This window comes from Budorcas taxicolor, chromosome 5 (genome assembly GCF_023091745.1).
Source record: "Budorcas taxicolor isolate Tak-1 chromosome 5, Takin1.1, whole genome shotgun sequence".
NCBI lineage: Eukaryota > Metazoa > Chordata > Mammalia > Artiodactyla > Bovidae > Budorcas > Budorcas taxicolor.
In genome coordinates this window covers 57,685,671-57,707,051 of record NC_068914.1, presented here as the reverse complement: position 1 = coordinate 57,707,051, position 21,381 = coordinate 57,685,671, and the positions used below count along the sequence as shown (strand labels likewise).

The window sequence follows — 21,381 nt, the reverse complement described above, 5'->3', positions numbered from 1 at the left end:
GGTTTACAGTTTTATGGGTAACGATTATATCCTTCAGGAAGTTTCCAACATTCACCCCTTTTTTGGTGTCGATGGCTGTGTCCATAGCAAAGTGGATAATCCCAGAAGTGGCGGTGGCCTCAGGGACCTCTGCTCCTGGTCTCCAAGTCTGAACTAGCTCTTGTCATAGCACTGCTGGGAAGCTCTGCTCCTTCATGAGTCCGGGTTTCACGTATGGAGGAGGGTGCAGTCCAGCTTTCCTGTGTCAGGTCTTGGAAGTCTTTAGGCCTTGCTTTTCCATGATGTTCCAGAGTTTTCGGAGATTGGACTGTGTGATGATGTCATCCGGCTTGAGCTGTAGTGCCCGCAGGTAGTTGGCCTCAGCCTTCTGGAGCCGGCCATTGAGGTGCAGGATGGCTCCCAAGTTCATCAGAGCAGCCGGATACTGGAACCAGAAAGAGGAAGGAAAACGATTAACAGACCGTGGTAAGCTTTCCTTCATGGAAGACAAAAATCTTCATCCATTTATGCAAATGATTCCCTTATGTCTGGAGGCATTTTATGGAAGCAATTTAGCAATTTATACCAATAGATAAGGATACCAAGAAGAGGAAAAAAAAAAAAAAAGCTTTCAAACAGCTGCTGTGTACTTCATGCTTTAAAGAGAGTAGGCAGTTAGGGAAATAGTTGTTCCTTTAATGAGAAAGTATAGGTTACATGTGAAGACCTAGTAACCTAGTCAGACTGTCCTTTCATGAGAAAAAAGGTTAAAAGGGATACAATTTTTGATGGAAAGAATTGAACTTTTCAACTCAATGCCAAGAAAGAAAAAAAAAAGAACTAAGTGGGAAAAGGTGACAAATAGTGCCTTTACTGACCTTTTTAGGGTGAAAACCCTGAAAAAAATTCAAATGCAACCACTAAAATCCTTTCTAAATTTAACTCAAGTAGTTTAATGAGATAAAGCTTTTGCCATTTAAACTTATAATGATCAATGTTTACAATAAATAGAGCAACACAGTATGTAGCATGGCTTCCCAGGTGGCGCTAGTGGTAAAGAACTCACCTGCTAATGCAGGAGACCTAAGAGACATGGGTCCGATCCCTGGGTTGGGACGATCTCCTGGAGGAGGCCATGGCAGCCCACTCCAGTATTCTTTCCTGGAGAATCCCCATGGACAGAGGAGTCTGGCGGGCTACAGTCCATAGGGTCGCAAAGAACTGGACACAGCTGAAGTGACTTAGCACGTACAGTAGCAGTACTAGTTTAATACAATGGTTGCCATACCCAAATTCTCAAACATTAGTTAATGATAAATAACAAGACCCTCTCAAAGGGGGAAAAAAAACAACAAAAAACACTTTGCTTGCTTTCTATGAGTAAGTGCTCTTCTGTTCTTGTCTTGTCCCTGGAACTTTCTAGCTAACAAAGTACAGTTAGTATCTTGGCAGTTACATAAATGCATACTTCAAACATCAGACAAAACTAAAATTGTTTATGCTAAGATTATGTTTTCATGTTACAGCTGGTGTCAACTATTAATTGTCCTGGCAACTCTATGATGCAGCCTAAAATAATCACAATTATTTTTACAATTTAGTGTTTTTACAATGCAAGCATTTTTTTCAGCTGAATTCATATGACTCTGTCTACTCTTTACTGTAAATACAATTACTTCTAAATCAAAAACTATGCTGGGGGTGGGTATGGTTGAAGCTCAGAGTAAATCAACTGGGAAAAGATGATCAGATTTGGATTTGAAGAGATCTGGATTTGAATTCTTACCTAACTACCGGCTGTGACCTTGGTGAGGTCCCCTAACATATCTGTGCCCCAATTCTTCCATTTATGAAATACTGAAATAACATCAGTTTTTTTTATGTTGTTAGAAAGATAAAGTGAGGAAATAAACATAGCATGGTACATGCACATAATAAACACTCTACAAATGTCAAGTTCACCTTTTCTCATTTTGCTTGAGGTCTAAATCATGCATGTTTATGATTTTTATGTTGTTACACATACTTTATAATTTCTACTTCAATGGCTGCCTAACATGTCTCTGGATGTATACCAAAGTTCTTTTAAGTCAACTTCTGGGCACTATTTTCCAACTTTTCTGTATCCTTTTTCCTTTCCAAAAATAATGTGGCAAATATAAACTATTCCTGACCTTCAAAAACCTTTTGGTCAGGATGACTCCACACTTATCAAGAAAAATACAGATGGTCAACTTCTAATTTTAAACACCAAGCCAAATAAACATAGCTCTAAATTACATGTGCAGTGAATAGCTCCGCATTGGGAACCTAAAATAACACCACCTACTCTGTCTTCCTAAAAGAACTTTATCACACTACACATTATTATACTGAGTTTCTTGGTGCTGCAACACATTTCTGAATTATGTTCACTCCCATAGCTTAGCACAACTGTCAATAAACAGCTAGTAAATTGATGGTGAAGAATGTTCACAGCCTGGCTTACTGGATATGCAAAGTAGATAAAATGTTTAGACTTCCTCCTATCCAGAGTGGGAAGAAAGGAAACAGGGAGGGAGAACCATGGTTGGAGGCCATTCTTAACTAACCAGAAATAGAAAAGGTGCAGTGATGGGGCTGAGAGAAACCAGATGGCTCTGTGGGGTGGTGGTTATTTCTTGAACTACTTTATTATCAGAGTCTGTACCTAACTATAATTGCAACTCAAGGGGATTATTAAAAACACTTAGAGGTTACAGAGTCACACTGCCTAGGTTCCAATGCCAATTATGCCCCTGAAGCAGAGTGAGCGTGGAGACTTCAGTTTCTTCTGGAAATGGGATAACAGAACCTGCTTCATAGGCCTGTTGATATTATATGATCATGTAAAAGTGTCAATTCCTCTTTTCTGTCTACTCATCATCTCAAACACACCAAACAGAATCTGTCAATGTGCCTAAATGACCACTGAGTCCAAACGCTGAGGATTTGTGAAATGGCTCTGACTATACTAGGTTTGAAGCCTTTCTTAGGTTAAACCTGGAAAAGCCAGCTGGGAACACAGCTGGTGAAGTACATACTAGGTCACATAAACAGGCTCTATTATTGTTACTAAATTGTGGCCTTGGGTCCTTAGACTACTTCGAAGTAACCTTTCTGCTATCACGTGATGAAAAAAAATTAATATTTTCTAAGAAAACACAACTAGGAAGTTAAATCTGTGATCAAAATAAGTTTGGAATGTTAATTTATAATGATGTTTTGAAATAATTGTAATTTTGCATTATCCATGCTAATACTCATTAAGCAAAAGTAATAAAAAATTGACATTATGAAGTTAATGTGGGATAATCAATCTCTTGAAAGCTCACTTATACTCATTGTGTTCTCTAAAGATCCTAATAAACTAAAAACGTGCATACTTAAGAATATCATTGAATATTGTTAAGCAGTTATATATTTCTATGTTCAGATGAGACATTTTGGTTTAAATATGTCTACTTTAATAGAGTTTTTAAAAGTTCTCAAAAAATTTAAAAATTCTATGGTCATATTTAATGCTTAAAGCATCACTACAGCTTCTTACTTGAGTAAACAGAAACTGATGAAATTTATACACTGGTGTGCTCACATGTGACATGAGCATCACTGCTTTAGGTAACTACTTTAATAGTCAACCATTATTTTGATAAACAGGTTCATGTTTTTGTTAAAAATTTACAAATAAAAGTACATATAGACTTTCTTCTTACACAGTTGTTTTCTCTCTTTGAAGACAAGGGCTTTACCTTTTAGACCTGTTATATGTCACTTCCACAGCACTGACTAGGGTAGCTTAGTGGATGTGCACTGGACTGAATGCTTTCAGGTCTTCTAGCCTTGCTACAGAAAGCACCAGCATTACCTGGGAGCTTGACAGAAACTCAGGATTTCAGGTGGCATGTACTGAATCAGAACCTACTTTTCAACAAGATCTCCCTGATGCTTTGTATGCTTATTAAAATTGGAGAAGTACGGTTCTAGAGATCATTTCCAGATTCTATATTATGTCCTTTTAGGTCTTCTGAGATGAAGTTTCCTATAAAAGGATGAAGTTCCTACAGAACAAAGTATGTCAGATCATATTTCTATCCTTTCATAAAGTAGGATTCTTCTCTTGGCCATGTAATTGTTTTAGGGATTAAATGTTCCAAAGAGACTTTATTAACAGAAGCCATAAATGACTAAATATTGTTAGACAGAAGGAGAGGGAATGAGAAGAATTTTCATAACCAAAGAAGAGCAAGCAAGTTTTCTAAACGCTTTTAAAGACTACCTCACTGTATAACTGAAAGGCTAGAAGTCCAGGTGACTGGATGTCTGATTACACAGTGGTGTCACTGCTCTCCGCCAGCTGTGACTCATGGGCTGGGGAACAGAAACCCAACCACAACTGCTGATGTCTTCCCTCACACACATCCTCCTTTATTAAAGACAGCCAATGAAATGTTCAGGATGTTAACCAAGGCAGTCAGGCAGCTTGCAATTCAGGAACATTGGGCTTGCACTCATCACAGCAAATGACACCAGCTCCTACTTCACAGACTAGAAAGGAGAACCAGATCTTTCTTGTTTCCTTGAAGAGGACAGATGCTTTACATCAAAGGGGTTGACTAGGAGCCATACTGAGGCAACAAATGACGTCTTTTCCAAGTCTCTAGGGAATTATGCTTTTATTGTTACTTTACTGTGGTCTTTGGCTTCTTGAGCACTGGAGAAAATAAGCAAAATTAAAATAATAGATGTATACTGGGGTGGGGTAGAGCAAAGGCAAAATTATGAAAGTCTGATTCTAATCTAAAGCCCTTGAGGCTCCCAAGGAACCCAGCTGTACTCACAGGGTATCCTGATCACACAGGGTTGGAAAACAAAGTCATCTTCCTTGCCTTGCCTATTACATACTCTTGGAAAGTTATCTATGGAGAAGGGATAGTGAGATCAAAAGGGGATTTAGGACTGGAAATTCATCTTTCTACTGGGAACAGGATTGAAATATAGAATTTTAAACAGAGGACAGTCTTTTCCTAGAAAAAAACGAAAAGAAGGACTTGGTTGAAATGTTGTAGAGTTGAAAACCCACCCCTTCCTTTTTATGAAAATAAATCAATAGGCAAGGGAAGCTACAAAAAAGATGAAACCAGAGATAACACTCTAGTTTTATATATCTATTTTCACTCCAAGTGTTGCTGAAATTATCTATATAGTTGTATGTTTACTGTTATAAGAATGAAATAAATCGTAAGAAAAACTGTCTCAAGTTAGCCTTACCTAGCTATCACTCAGTTAATACATTATACATCTTGGGAATGTTTTCAAGATAACCACCTTTAACCTCCTTTCTGAATTTGCAAACTTAAATGAGTTTACACAGTCTTAAGTTTTTAATGGATTATTACTCTTTTTCAAGTATTTATACATGTTAACTTCATGAAGGTTGCCTACTGCTGTTGAACTGGATTCAGCTGAAATTGCTTACCCAATTTAATTTACTGAAGCAGTAACTGTATCACGATGCTTAAAAATTAATGGTATAAACTTTTAAGAAACATATTCATGAAAAAAGTATTTTGCATACATTAAAGGATCTCTTTATATTTACTGTGTCTTGTACATGGCAAATATTTAATAAATAATTATGGAATTTAAAGTTTTTAAGATTATCAGGCTTTTGGAAGAAAAAGTGTAACATGGACTGAGACAAAAGTAGACATCTTATTCCCCTCAGTTCCAACATCAATCCTTCTTGGTCCCATTGGCATGCTTAATGGTCTAATGCCAAGCTAGAAACCTAAATACCCTTCATTCACTGTGTTCTTCCACATGCACACATATACATTCATCTAATTGTCTTTTGGCAGCTTCATCTTCAAATCTCCCTTACACTCTCTTTTAATCATACTATTTTCCTTTTTCCCAACTTGATTTCAGTCATGATCATTTTTTCAGATCGTTTAAATATAATTATTTTGACAGAAAAGAAGAATAAATTAGTGGGTAGCTGAAAAGACCAAGGGTAAAAAATTAATGAATGAACACAAAGGTAAAGCCGTATGCAGAGTTTTTTCTTTATTATGAATTTTTTAGAGCATACAAAATTTCAGAGAATACTATAAAAACTGTTACTTGCCTAGCAAATAACTTTATAAAGACAATTGAAGAGAGGTGAAAGACTTCGCCAGCTAGTCCAGGTACCGGGCCCAGGTTGCCGGGAATCAGGAGTGCAGCAGCATTCATGACGGAGGGCACGTGTCTGCGTCTAAGAGGGGGACCCTATAAGACAGAGCCGGCCACAGACCTCATTCGCTGGCAGCTCAGCAATAAGGTTGGGAGGCAGACATGAACCTACTTTCAAGAAGAAGATGATCCTGGCCAAGAGCAGTCTGGCCTGGAAGCTCACCTCTTGGGACTGGATACAAAGAGTTTCTTTAAGGACTTACCAAAAGCGCACACAGCCTGCAAGGGGGCTCTGAATGGGGTGACATTTTATGTTGCATTGCAGGCTGAGGATGGGCACTCATCAAGAAACAAAGGGAGAAAAATCAAATCAATAAAATTAGAAATGAAAATGGAGAGATCACAACAGACAACACAGAAATACAAAGGATCATAAGAGACTACTATCAGCAATTATATGCCAATAAAATGGACAACATGGAAGAAATGGACAAATTCTTAGAAAAGTACAACTTCCCAAACTGAACCAAAAGAAATGGAAAATCTTAACAGACACATCACAAGCACAGAAATTGAAACGGTAATCAGAAATCTTCCAGCAAACAAAAGTCCTGGTCCAGGCGGCTTCATAGCTGAATTCTACCAAAAATTTAGAGAAGAGGTAACACCTATCCTACTCAAACTCTACCAGAAAATTGCAGAGGAAGGTAAACTTCCAAACTCATTCTAGGAGGCCACCATCACCCTAATACCAAAACCTGACAAAGACGCCACAAAAAAAGAAAACTACAGGCCAATATCACTGATGAACATAGATGCAAAAATCCTCAACAAAATTCTAGCAATCAGAATCCAACAACACATTAAAAAGATCATACACCATATGTGGGCTTTATCCCAGGGATGCAAGGATTCTTCAATATCCGCAAATCAATGTAATTCACCACATTAACAAATTGAAAAATAAAAGCCATATGATTATCTCAATAGATGCAGAGAAACCTTTGACAAAATTCAACATCCATTTATGATAAAAAAAAAAAACTCTTCAGAAAGCAGGAATAGAAGGAACATACCTCAACATAGTAAAATACGAGAAACCTACAGCAAACATTATTCTCAATGGTGAAAATTGAAAGTATTTCCCCTAAAGTCAGGAACAAGACAAGAGTGCCCACTTTCACCACTACTATTCCACATAGTTCTGGAAGTTTTGGCCACAGCAATCAGAGCAGAAAAAGAAATAAATGGAATCCAAATTGGAAAAGAAGAAGTAAAACTCTCACTGTTTGCAGATGACATGATCCTCTACATAGAAAACCCTAAAGACTCCAACAGAAAATTACTAGAGCTAATCAATGAATATAGTAAAGTTGCAGGATATAATATCAACACACAGAAATCCCTTGCATTCCTATAAACTAATAATGAGAAAATAGAAAGAGAAATTAAGGAAACAATTCCATTCACCATTGCAACGAAAAGAATAAAATACTTAGGAATACATCTACCTAAAGAAACTAAAGACCTATATATAGAAAACTATAAAACACTAGTGAAAGAAATCAAAGAGGACACTAATAGATGGAGAAAAATACCATGTTCATGGATCAGAAGAATCAGTATAGTGAAAATGAGTACACTACCCAAAGCAATCTATAGATTCAATGCAATCCCTATCAAGCTACCGGCGGTATTTTTCACAGAGCTAGAACAAATAATTTCACAATATGTATGGAAATACAAAAAACCTCGAATAGCCAAAGCAATCTTGAGAAAGAAGAATGGAACTGGAAGAATCATCCTGCCTGACTTCAGGCTCTACTACAAAGCCACAGTCATCAAGATAGTATGGTACTGGCACAAAGATAGAAATATAGATCAATGGAACAAAATAAAAAGCCCAGAGATAAACCCACGCACCTATGGACAGCTTATCTTTGACAAAGGAGGCAAGAATATACAATGGAGAAAAGACAATCTCTTTAACAAGCGGTGCTGGGAAAACTGGTCAACTACTTGTAAAAGAATGAAACTAGAACACTTTCTAACACCATACACACAAAAAAAACTCAAAATGGACTAAAGATCTAAACATAAGACCAGAAACTATAAAACTCTTAGAGAGGAACATAGGGAAAACATTCTCTGACATAAATCACAGCAGGATCCTCTATGACCCACCGCCCAGAATATTGGAAATAAAAGTAAAAATAAACAAATGGGACCTCATTCAAAGTAAAAGCTTTTCTGCATAACAAAAGAAACTATAAGCAAGGTGCAAAGACAGCCTTCAGAATGGGAGAAAATAATAGCAAATGAAGCAACTGACAAAGAACTAATCTCAAAAATATACAAGCAACTCCTGCAGCTCAATTCCAGAAAAATAAATGACCCAATCAAAAAATGGGCCAAAGAACATTTCTCCAAAGAAGACATACAGATGGCTAACAAACACATGAAAAGATGCTCAACATCACTCATTATCAGAGAAATGCAAATCAAAACCACAATGAGGTACCATCTTATGCCAGTGAGAATGGCTGCGATCCAAAAGTCTACAAGCAATAAATGCTGGAGAGGGTGTGGAGAAAAGGGAACCCTCTTACACTGTTGGTGGGAATGCAAACTAGTACAGCCACTATGGAGAACAGTGTGGAGATTCCTTAAAAAACTGGAAATAGAACTGCCTTATGACCCAGCAATCCCACTGTGGGGCATACACACCAAGAAAACCAGAAGTGAAAGAGACACGTGTACCCCAATGTTCATAGCAGCACTGTTTATAATAGCCAGAACATGGAAGCAACCTAGATATCTATCAGCAGATGAATGGATAAGAAAGCTGTGGTACATATACACAATGGAGTATTAGCCATTAAAAAGAATACATTTGAATCCGTTCTAATGAGGTGGATGAAACTGGAGCCTATCATACAGAGTGAAGTAAGCCAGAAAGAAAAACACCAATACAGTATACTAACGCATATATATGGAATTTAGAAAGATGGTAATGATAACCCTGTATGCGAGACAGCAAAAAAGACACAGATGTATAGAACAGTCTTTTGGACTCTGAGAAAGAGGGAAAGGGTGGGATGATTTGGAAAAATGGCATTGAAACATATATAATATCATATAAGAAATGAATTGCCAGTCTAGGTTTGATGCAGGATACAGGATGCTTGGGCCTGGTGCACTGGGATGAACCAGAGGGATGGTATGGGGAGCGAGGTAGGACAGGGGTTCAGGATTGGGAACACGTGTGCACCCATGAACACGTGGTCGATTCATGTTGATATGTGGCAAAACCAATACAATTGTGTAAAGTAAAAAAAAAAAAAAAAATATATATATATATATATATATATATGTGTGTGTGTGTGTGTGTGTGTGTGTGTGAAGTCGCTTCAGTCGTGTCCGACTCTGTGCAACCCCATGGACAGCAGCCCACCAGGCTCCTCTATCCATGAATTCTCTAGGCAAGAGTACTGGAGTGGGTTGCCATTTCTTCTCCTTCTGGATAAACAAGGACTGTGTGGGTCACAATAAACTGTGGAAAATTCTGTAAGAGATGGGAATACCAGACCACCTTAACCTGCCTCTTGAGAAATCTGTATGCTTGCCAGGAAGCAACAGTTAGAATTGGACATGGAACAACAGACTGGTTCCAAATAGGAAAAGGAGTACATCAAGGCTGTATATTGTCACCCTGCTTATTTAACTTCTGTGCAGAGTACATCATGAGAAACGCTGGACTGGAAGAAACACAAGCTGGAATCAAGATTGCCGGGAGAAATATCAATAACCTCAGATATGCAGATGACACCACCCTTATGGCAGAAAGTGAAGAGGAGCTAAAAAGCCTCTTGATGAAAGTGAAAGAGGAGAGTGAAAAAGTTGGCTTAAAGCTCAACATTCAGAAAACAAAGATCATGGCATCCAGTCCCATCACTCCATGGGAAATAGATGGGGAAACAGTGGAAACAGTGTCAGACTTTATTTTTTGGGGCTCCAAAATCACTGCAGATGGTGACTGCAGCCATGAAACTAAAAGACGCTTACTCCTTGGAAGCAAAGTTATGACCAACCTACATAGCATATTGAAAAGCAGAGACATGACTTTGCCGACTAAGGTCCGTCTAGTCAAGGCTATGGTTTTTCCACTGGTCATGTATGGATGCGAGAGTTGGACTGTGAAGAAGGCTGAGCACTGAAGAATGGATGCTTTTGAACTGTGGTGTTGGAGAAGACTCTTGAGAGTCACTTGGACTGCAAGGAGATCCAACCAGTCCATTCTGAAGGAGATCAACCCTGGGATTATTTTGGAAGGAATGATGCTGAAGCTGAAACTCCAGTACTTTGGCCACCTCATGAGAAGAGTTGACTCATTGGAAAAGACTCTGATGCTGGGAGAGATTGGGGGCAGGAGGAGAAGGGAATGATAGAGGATGAGATGGCTGGATGGCATCACTGACTCGATGGAGGTGAGTCTGAGTGAACTCTAGGAGTTGGTGATGGACAAGGATGCCTGGCGTGCTGTGATTCATGGGGTCCAAAGAGTTGGACATGACTGAGCAACTGAACTGAACTGAACTGAACTGTTTAGCACAGGGAATTGTAGTCAATATCTTGTGATAAACCATAATGAAAAAGAATATGAAAAACAATGTATATATATGTATAACTGAGTCACTTTGCTGTACAGTAGAAATTAATATTGTCAATCAACTATCCTTCAATAAAATAAATTAAAAAATAAAAAATAAAGACAATTGAAGCCCCCAAATATCTTTCACTGAACTCTCCCCTTCCTCCGAATAAAACCACTATCCTGAAGTTGGTATTTATGGTTCCAATGTATGTTTCACAGTTTTATTTTTTATGTGTCCATAGCAAATGTATGGCCTTGTATATAAGTTTTAATTTTATACATTTGTCACTATCCATCATGGGATGCCAATCTGCCAAGCACTCACTTGGAACTTGAAATTTCTGATTTTCATTTTATCTATATTTGTTGATACATGTGAGGTTTAGCTCTTTCACATAAATTCTGTTGAATGACTATCCATTTTCTGAAGAATGGGCATATAGACTCTTTTAAAGGATGCTGCAACTATAATTTAAAAAGCTACATGCATCTCTATGTTCACAGCAGCACTATTCACAATAGTGAAGACATGGAAACACACTAAATGCCCAACAGATGAATGAATGAAGAAGATGTCGTACACACATACAATGGAACACTACTCAGCCATAAGACAAGAACGAAGTAATGCCATTTGCAGCAACATGGCTGCAACTAGAGATGATCATACTAAGTGAAATAAGAAACACAAATATTATATGATCACTCATATGTGGAATTTAATATAAGACACAAATGAACCTGCCTATGCAACAGAAACAGACCCACAGACATAAAAAGCAGACTTGTGGTTGCCAAGAAGGGCGAGAGGTAAGGAAGCAATGGATTGGGGGATTTGGGTTAGCAGATGCAAACTATTACATACAGAATGGATAAACAACAGGGTCCTACCACACAGCACAGGGAATTACATTTGATATCCTGTGATAAACCATAATAAAAAAGAATATAAAAAGAATGTGTATTTATATGAATAACTGAATCACTTTGCTGTATAGCAGGGGTTTATATAACACTGTAAATCAGCTATACTTCAATTAAAAAAAACTCTCATCTTAAAAAAAGAGGCTGCCATCAATATTCTTGTGAATATCTCTATACGAACTTATGGGAGAGTTTCTAAGAGTGGAATTGCTGGACATGGGGGATCTTCAATTTTGCCTGGTATCACCAAATTACTCTTCTGTGTGGTTGTAGCAAAATGCTTTAGCATCAGGAGCCGTTATTTCATATCCTTAATAATACTTGGTACTGTCTAGTTTTTAAATTTTTCAAATTGAGAGTTGTAAAACAGTATCTTATCCTGTGCTTAACTTTTTCCCTGATTACTAGAGAGGTTAATACTATTTTTAGAAGCTTATTAGCTTTTCACCTTTCCTTTTCAGTGATCTACCCGTTCTTTAATATTTGGACAGAGTAAGTTCTGGTAACATTGTCAACTACATGGTGATGTCTGAAAGGGAATTACTCAGAGCTCCCATCACCTCAAAACAGCTGGTAAATAAGACTATCTTGCTTGGTGTCTTCTTGGTCAGAGTTCCTTTCTCAAGACTGACAACCAGATAAGCACTGTTTCTAAGGTGGAGAATCTGTTATACACAGAACAGAAAATCCTTGATAGAGGTGCACTTTCAATATGGTGAGAGGATGACGACGGAAATCTGGGCAGCAAGAGGCGTAGCCAGCAAAGTGTGCCACAGTAACCATGGGTATCATGGACCACTGTATGTGGGAGAGGGATGGCAGCGCCTAGCTGGTGCTTCCAGCACTGACAACAGACTTTGCTTTATGGCCTACTTCTCTGTCTATTCAGATTCCTTGCTTTCTGGCTTCTTCTTAGTTCCTTTTCTCAGGTGCAACAAGGAAATTTAAGATGAACATGTTTCATATTCTTCCTCTCTTTATCACCCTCCATTTCTACTGGCCCTACCTGGGTTAACATCTTACACCATTCCTAAATGCTATCAGTTCCCTAATCTCTCCAACTTCAGCTTCTTCCTTATTCCAATACCTTTGACCGGACCATTGGTCTTTCTTAAATACAATGGGGCTTTAGAGGATCAACCTGTGCTGACAGAATTCACCCTTCATATCAGTATTAAGAAACCCTTTACAACTTGGTGCCCCACAGAAGCCCTCCGTCTACATTCTGCATGAGACACGTGGAACTTCTCTTTCTGCCAGGTGCTATTTGGACCATCCATTTCTCATCAAACTCCTCTTCGGACAAAGCTCTTCTTCCACTCTATTTCTGACAAACTTCTGATCATTTAAAAAATGACCATATTCCTATATTACTCCTCTAAGTTTCCACAGTACTGTCTATATACATTAATTGCAACACTTACCACAATGGATGATATCTGCTTATTGTGTCTATCTTCTATGCTGGAGGGTAAGATAGTGAATTTACTTTAATTGTTTTTATAGTGCTACTGCCAAGCTCTGGCATGTGAAAGAAGCTCTTGAAGAATGCCTTCTGAAAGAAGAAAATTTGTATGGTTTAGCAAAAAGAGGTGACCTAGGAGAGGTAAATTCTAGTCTAATCTCAGCATAGTTTAACAGACATTTATTAAGCACTTACTATATGTCAAGGTTGCTGCCAGATACTCTAAGTGATGAAAAGGAACAATATATATTTTCAGTCTGCATGTGGCCTGAGATAACTTTAATTGCACACTTGTCATTTGTTGCAAACTATTAGGAGGTGTACATTCTATAACATATCATTTATGCTCCTGAAATTCATGAGATAGACGAAACTGATATCCATGCATCATTTTGAGAACTACAGGGGACTGAACAGAAGAAGGTTTCACTGCTCTCAAGGATTTGCAACCCAGGGCTTGACTACATATTCTTCTATGCCAAAGGAGAATCAGACACTTCTAACGGAGATATGAAGACAGAGCTATGGGGTGAAAGGAGATTCCCTCCTCATGGGTGTGAGGCTCTTAGATAAGATAGATGATCAGGTTGTTTCAAGTTCTTTATTCTTCCAAAATGAGAATGATATATAAACCTTTGAAATGAATGTGTCATATCAAAAGCAGTTTGTTATTTTTTAAAGCAAACTGCAGAGAGCAGAGACAGCAATGGAGAGAAGCCTGTATAGAGCTGGGTTATGCAGTTCAATTAGACTGGAGATTCAGATGTCAGTAGAAACAGTCACAATGTTAAACCTTCTGAGATTAAAACAAAGTGGAAAGAAAATTGTTATTAAAAATGAATATTAATACAATTCAACTATCTTTCACAAAATTTTAGGAACCATAAACCCCACAACCAGTGCAATGCTCCCAAGTCAGAAATAATAGTCCTTTGAAAGTCATATTTTGGCTACAGATGTATTTTGAATAAAGCATCTCTGAAAAAAGATTTACCAAAGTGTACAACCAGCAAGGGAAAACAACACAGGGAGTCTAGCAATGGCAAGGCAAATTCTGACAGATAATAGAAATGATTTATTCTGATTCTCAGTTTCAACACAGTATTTGTGTTTTAGAAACAGCTTTGAATAAAACAAAACAGATATAGGTGACAAGCAAGACACCACTCTGTATTAAGGGAGTAGTTTCAATTCGTCAGTGAGATATTTTATCCTGTGTGCTCAATCCTTCTCTCTTACATCTGTCCCATCACAGCAGGTATTACAAGGCTGTTCATTTAACTGTTATGATGGGTGGGATTGCCACAATGTGGGGTGCTATTCATTTCTATGGCAATCAAAATGCCAACAGCTGTGGTTTGGGGGATAACAAACAGTGACTGTAACAGAATTACTTCAAAGGCAGTGGTGATTTCTAACAGATTTTAAAGTGCATCTACTAAATTAAGGATAAGACCTCAGAAATTATTCTTCAAGGATGATTCTATTTCAAAGACAGGTTTTCCTGATGCCCTTAATTTCACAGGAAGTCTCTCACACGATGCAAATGGAAAATCTTGATCCCAGGCTACCTAGGTCTCCCTCACTGCTTTTTTCCTTAATTTTACTTCTTGTTGTTTTTTTTTTTTTCTTTTAACTTTTTAAATGGAATGATTCTTTAAACTCTATAATGCTTTACAGTTTTCAAAAGTTTCACACACATTTCATATAATCCCATAATAATCCTTTTCTCCCCCATCTCTCACTCACAGCTTTTTAAAATGCAATCAGCACACTGTTTATCTTGATTCGCAGCAAGCATGTAGCTCATCATGCGTGCTTACATGCTGAGTTGCTTCAGTGCTGTTGAACTCTGTGCAACTCTATGGACTGTAGCCTGCCAGGCTTCTTTGTCCATGGACTCTCCAGGTGAGTATCCTGGCGTGGGTTGCCATGCCCTCCTCCAGGGGATTTTCCTGTCCCAGGAATCAAACCCACAAATATCCTTTACCACTGAGCCACAGGGGAAGCCCCACACAGCTCATCATTTCAAAGAAACTGCCAAATAAAAGTTCTACCTGTGTGAGAAAATATATGACGACTTAAAGTGCATGTAATTAGAACAATGCAAATAAGAAGAACGTATTGAAGGTTTAAAACACTGAAGGAAAGAAGTTTAGAAAAAGATCTGCACACTAAGCAAACATTATATATCTCAAACACCAAAAGCTGCCTTCTCTTACTAATCTAGACAGCTGCTACAAAACCCATAGCATCTTCTCCTTTTCTTTGAACCAAATTTCTTGTCTGTTTCTAGTCCAAATATGATTTAAGCGATATAATTCACTCTACACTTGACTCGTTTCTTTTTAGCATGAAGGGGAGGGAGGAACACGTGCCTGCTTTCTCAATCACAGTCACGTTACACAGAAGGATTTCCAGCTGTACAGGCCATCCAAATGTGTATGTGTGATGCATGAGTGTGAATATATCTAATACAATGGCTGCTCATTCCAAGGAGCTGAAACATGTCACTGGAATAATCATGTTGTTATTAAAATGTATTTTCAGAGATATGCTGGAGCTGAGATCTGGACTTATACTACTTAAGAACTCAGCTGCCATGGAAGATGGAAACAGAGAGCTAATTCTTATTTTCCCCAGAGGGAGGAGAAGGGCTGGCTTTCTTTTTCCTTTTTTTTCTTTTTGCTTGTTAATTGATCTGATTTTTAAAAATGCAATATAGCAAGAGGCATGGACATACTACCCTGACAGAATCAAAGTTATACTTGAATAAAGGCTTGACAGATGGCATGGTAATCAAATTCAGGAGATTACTTTTAACCAAAATACATCACTTTTCTAATTGATTTCTATGTTTGCCAATGAATAGCTTTGATCTGATGGAGGTCAACTGAGAGACACTAGTTTGCATGTTGTGGAAATGATAGATTTGTTCCTGTATGGGACTAACTGAAAATATTCATTTTTTTAATGGACATGAGCATGTCAGAGACCTGAAAACATTGGATTGATGTGAAATTTGGGTTAGGCATACACTTTCTAACACATTTTTCCCCCTCTTATAAAGCAGGTGGGGATCCTGGTGTGAATAAGCAGGATTAATGCAAAGGTGACAATGCCATTCAGAGCAATCATACTTCAGCATGACATTAGAAGGCAGCAACTGTCCACCCACAGAATGAATAGGAAGAAACACATACCCCTGGGAGAATGCACCAGAAACTTCATGCACACAGCAAGTGGAGAGTTTTCCAAATGCTCTGAGTTAGGATGATCAGATCAAATGTAACAAGCAGGAGCAAAGAAATTCCTCTAGAAACTATAAATCTTTCAAGGTACTAAAAATAAAATGTAAACATACTGTCTGCTGCATGGTATTCTATTTGCACTTTCCTAGGACCAAGACTCTGTTGATATATGCTTGGAAAAATAATGATGCAAGGTCTGCACACATCATTTCAGAAAATATTCCATCAGGACACACTGATCAAGGTGAAGCCATGCTGTACTCCAAGCCATTACACTTGCCAAAATGTCACACCTGCTGAAAATGTAAAAATAAACATGACTTTTGTGTATCAACACTCATGGCAAATCAAGGGAGGCTAAATGGCGGAAGTTTTGCAACTCACATAGTCTCACATTCATGCTCAAGATCTCTGAAATGATTCAGAAACCCTCAAGATTTCTGAAATGTTCACATTCAATTGCACACTTGACCTTTATTTCTGAAATGTTCATATCTGAATGTTGTCACATTCAGACTGCTCCTTCTAACGTAAAATCTGTAGAGTCAGCATATTAGAGGAAGACGTTAAAGACTGGCTTGATGACATTTTTCTGCATAGTACTTTCAAAATTGTAAATAAAACAGATTTGGTATTGCAGACTGGTTCCAAATAGGAAAAGGAGTACATCAAGGCTGTATATTGTCACCCTGCTCATTTAACTTATATGCAGAGTACATCATGAGAAATGCTGGGCTGGAAGAAGCACAAGCTGGAATCAAGATTGCCTGGAGAAATATCAATATCATCAGATATGCAGATGACACCACTCTTATGGCAGAAAGTGAAGAGGAAAGCCTCTTGATGAAAGTGAAAGAGGAGAGTGAAAAAGTTGGCTTAAAGCTCAACATTCAGAAAACGAAAATCATGGCATCTGGTCCCATCACGTCATGGGAAATAGATGGGGAAACAGTGGAAACAGTGGCAGACTTTATTTTTGGGGGGCTCCAAAATCACTACAGATGGTGATTGCAGCCATGAAATTAAAAGATGCTTACTCCTTGGAAGGAAAGTTATGACCAACCTAGATAGCATATTGAAAAGAAGAGACATTACTTTGCCAACAAAGGTCCATCTAGTCAAGGCTATGGTTTTTCCAGTGGTCATGTATGGCTGTGAGAGTTGGACTGTGAAGAAAGCTGAGCGCCAAAGAATTGATGCTTTTGAACTGTGGTGTTGGGGAAGACTCTTGAGAGTCCCTTGGACTGCAAGGAGATCCAACCAGTCCATTCTAAAGGAGATCAGTCCTGGGTGTTCTTTGGGAGGACTGATGTTGAAGCTGAAACTCCAATACTTTGGCCACCTCATGCGAAGAGTTGACTCACTGGAAAAGACTCTGATGCTGGGAGGGATTGGGGGCAGGAGGAGATGGGAATGACAGAGGATGAGATGGCTGGATGGCATCACTGACTCGATGGACATGAGTATGCGTGAACTCTGGGAGATGCTGATGGACAGAGAGGCCTGGCGTGCTGCAATTCATGGGGTTGGGCAATTCAAAGAGTCGGACATGACTGAGCGACTGAACTGAACTAACCTATTCTTATCTCTTCTCTGAGTAGCTATATTTTTGAAAATGCTATACACTTTCTTACCTTCCTTCTCTGGTCTACCCTATTAATATAAAACAAGCAAGCAGGCAAGTAATAAGCAATTAATGAAGCAACTGCATAAACCAAGAGTCTAAGCAACTGTGAATTTCAAACATATTTACTGAATAGTTTTTCACCCATACTCGCAAATAACAACCAAAATAAGACTTGAAAAGGAAGGTAGAACAAAATGAATTATTCCAATGCTTAATTCTCACATGCCAACTTTGATTTCTTTTAGACTCATCTTCAACGCTGTGTTAAAGAACCATAATGATTATGCGATGCATGTCAAATATGTTTATAGAATCACAAAGTAATACGTTTCACCTACTCAAAAAACATAACTTTGTACTGACAATGCAACAACCTTGAATAGTGATTTGTTACCAGACCACAGAAAAAAATTGGCTATATTTCACCTCTACATGATTTGTATCTGAACAAGCAAAAGAGAAAGAGCTTCTTTAGAAGTACAAGGAAGGTACATCTCAATTCTTTCACCTAAGAAACTGGAAGCAAGATCCTTTTACTTCTATTACACACTGACTATTCTGAAAACAAAGTATCTTATGAATACTTCAATAAGTATCTAATTAAACTACAGGTCATTTGTCTCACAAATGTTTAATGTCCATTATATATAATAACTAAATCCAATTTCAGTATCTTGAAATGGCTCACAGATATTAAGCTATGCTCTAATGCTTGTAATTTAACACTTTCATTTACTTCTGTCAAAGAAAGAACTTTGTGAAATTCTTTGGCTATCCAAGAGAAGAAATTGAGCGGTAATTATAAAGGCAGTATTCTTAGAAAATTACGTCCTGGATAATAAGTGAACATGACCACTTACAGTGGTCATATGAGAGGGCAGCCTTCAGCAGAGAAGCAAGAGGGCATGTGGTAAATGAGCAGGTCCATTCAGCTCCAGAACTTGAAGAACCTGTGAGCTAAAATGCTGTCTGCCATATCGGTAAATGAAGGATGTTGCAGTCATCAAGCCATCACATTACAGCTGCCTGCACAGAAAGCCCTAGGGAAAATGAGGATGCAGACAAAGAAACTGCCTACTGCCAAGCCCATCTTGAAGTCAGCTGCTTCAGCCACCCCTGACAATGCACCCTGAGACAACTCAGGATGAGAAAACACAGGATACTGGCCCTACTTAGCTAAAGTGTATATCAAAGAAATGATTTCAGTCAGCCCTGACTCTTGAATCTTTCTATACATCATGTGAGCGTGCTCAGTTGCATGCGACCCCGTGGCCTACAGCCCACCAGGCTCCTCTGTCCACGGAATTCTCCACACAAGAATGCTGGAGTGGGTTGTCATTTCCTACTCCAGGGGATCTTCCTGACCCAGGGATCAAATTCACATCTCTTGCTTCTCCTGTATTGGTAGATGGATTCTTTACCATTGAGCCACTAGGGAAGTCCCTTCCTATGCATGAAAAGAAAGTGAAAGTGAAGTCACTCATTCGTATCCCACTCTTTGCGACCCCATGGACTGTAGCCTACCAGGCTCCTCTGTCCATGGGATTTTCCAGGCAAGAGTACTGGAGTGGGTTGCCATTGCCTTCTCCAGAGGATCTTCTGGACCCACGGATCGAACCTGGGTCTCCTGCATTGTAGGCAGATGCTTTACTGTCTGAACCACCAGGGGTGTCCCATGCACGGAAAAGTGCTAACTTCCTTAACTTGAAGTATCTGGTTTTGTTTTATTAACAGTAATGTTTTGATGTTCAGACTATCTGGTTTTTTGTTGCAAAAACTCAAATATATCCTGGCTACCAGCCCTGGCCTCTCTGGGAATAGTTTCTTAGCATTATCGGAGATGCTGTGTTTTGGGCTTGAAATCCTCAGAATGTTCCCCAGATAAGACATAACTGTCAACTTTTAGATTGTGTAATTTTTTACAAGCCACAGTAGGACAGGAAGCAAGACCATCCCCCAAACTGGTACATCAATGTGATGTGTTTCTTACTAAATAAATGGGATTTAGGGAGGACGAAAAAAATCTATAACAATGAAATAATAAAAATTTCAAGCAGAAAGTCACTAAAGGAACATTTTGTAGGTTGCAAATGGTTAACACACGTCTTCTGTAGTTCTATAACTAGAATTTCTAAAATATTGGGTTGGCCAAAAAGTCCATCTGGGTTTTCTGTAAGATGTTATAGAAAAAACTGAATAAATTTATTCACATTTTCATTCATCTAATTATTGAGCACCTATGTTAGGGATTTAGTAGTACACAAAACAATTCAAAACCCCAGGCCTTATGGAGCTTAAATTCTACTTGAAAGATACACATGAAAAAAATGAGTAAATATATAGCATATCATATTGTGATATGAGCTTCCTTGGTGGCTTAGAGATAAAGAATATGTCTGTAGTGTAGGAGACACAGAGACACAGGTTCAATCCCTGGGTCAGGAAGATCCCCTGGAGGAAGAAATGGCAACCCACTCCAGTAATCTTGCCCAGAAAATCCTATGGACAGAGGAGCCTGATGGCTTATATTTTTAAATGGTTGAAAACCCTCAAAAGAAAGAGGAATACATGAAAGTTACACGAAATTTTCAAGATACATGAAAATTACATAAAATTCAAATTTCAATGCCCATAAATAAAATGTCTTTGAAACAAAGCCACCTTCAATCATGTACTGTGTATGGCTGCTTGCATGCTACAAGGGCATGCAAAGAGCTGAGTAGTTGCAACAGACACATCATAACTGCAAAGCCCAAAATATTTTCTGTCTGGTCTGCTACAACAAAAGTTTGTCAATATTAAATAGGGAGATTAGGAAAGGTCTTAAGAGAAGATGTTATCTGAGTGAAGAACTGGAAGGAGTTGAAGGAGCAAGCTTCTCAGGGAGTCACATGATCTGACTTATGCTTCAAATGCTGTGTTGAAGTAGATGAATAAAGGAGTCAACTGAAGTATTATAGGTCAGTAGTGATATTGACATCTTTGACAAGGATAGTTGCAGAGGAAGTTGGCTTATGCAGCTAGGAGAATGAAATGATTTATTGCAGGGAGAAGGACAATGTGAGAAAGTGTGGGAAGATCAGGAGCTCAGTTCTAGATTAGTTGCTTGAAGGGACCCCTGCAAGTGAAGATACTAATTGGGCACTAAATAGATTAGTCTGGAATCCAAAGAAGAGATACTAGTCTGAAATACAAATTTAGGAATTACTTGGGGAGTCTTTTTGTTTCCGAATTTTTGAATGCATAAAAATGCTGATGAGAAAAATCTGTAGAGGGAAAAAATAGT

The 21,381-nt window shown here is 38.4% G+C and overlaps 1 protein-coding gene across 1 annotated transcript in view; it reads right to left on the bottom strand.

The window, feature by feature from the left end:
• Window positions 1-244: 244 nt before the first annotated feature.
• TMTC2 (transmembrane O-mannosyltransferase targeting cadherins 2) overlaps window positions 245-21,381 on the bottom strand; it is a 429,922-nt gene continuing 408,785 nt past the window's right edge. Inside the window, exon 12 of the mRNA XM_052641014.1 lies at window positions 245-424. Within this exon, the coding sequence (XP_052496974.1) occupies window positions 245-424 (180 nt within the window). The remainder of the gene's footprint in view (window positions 425-21,381) is intronic.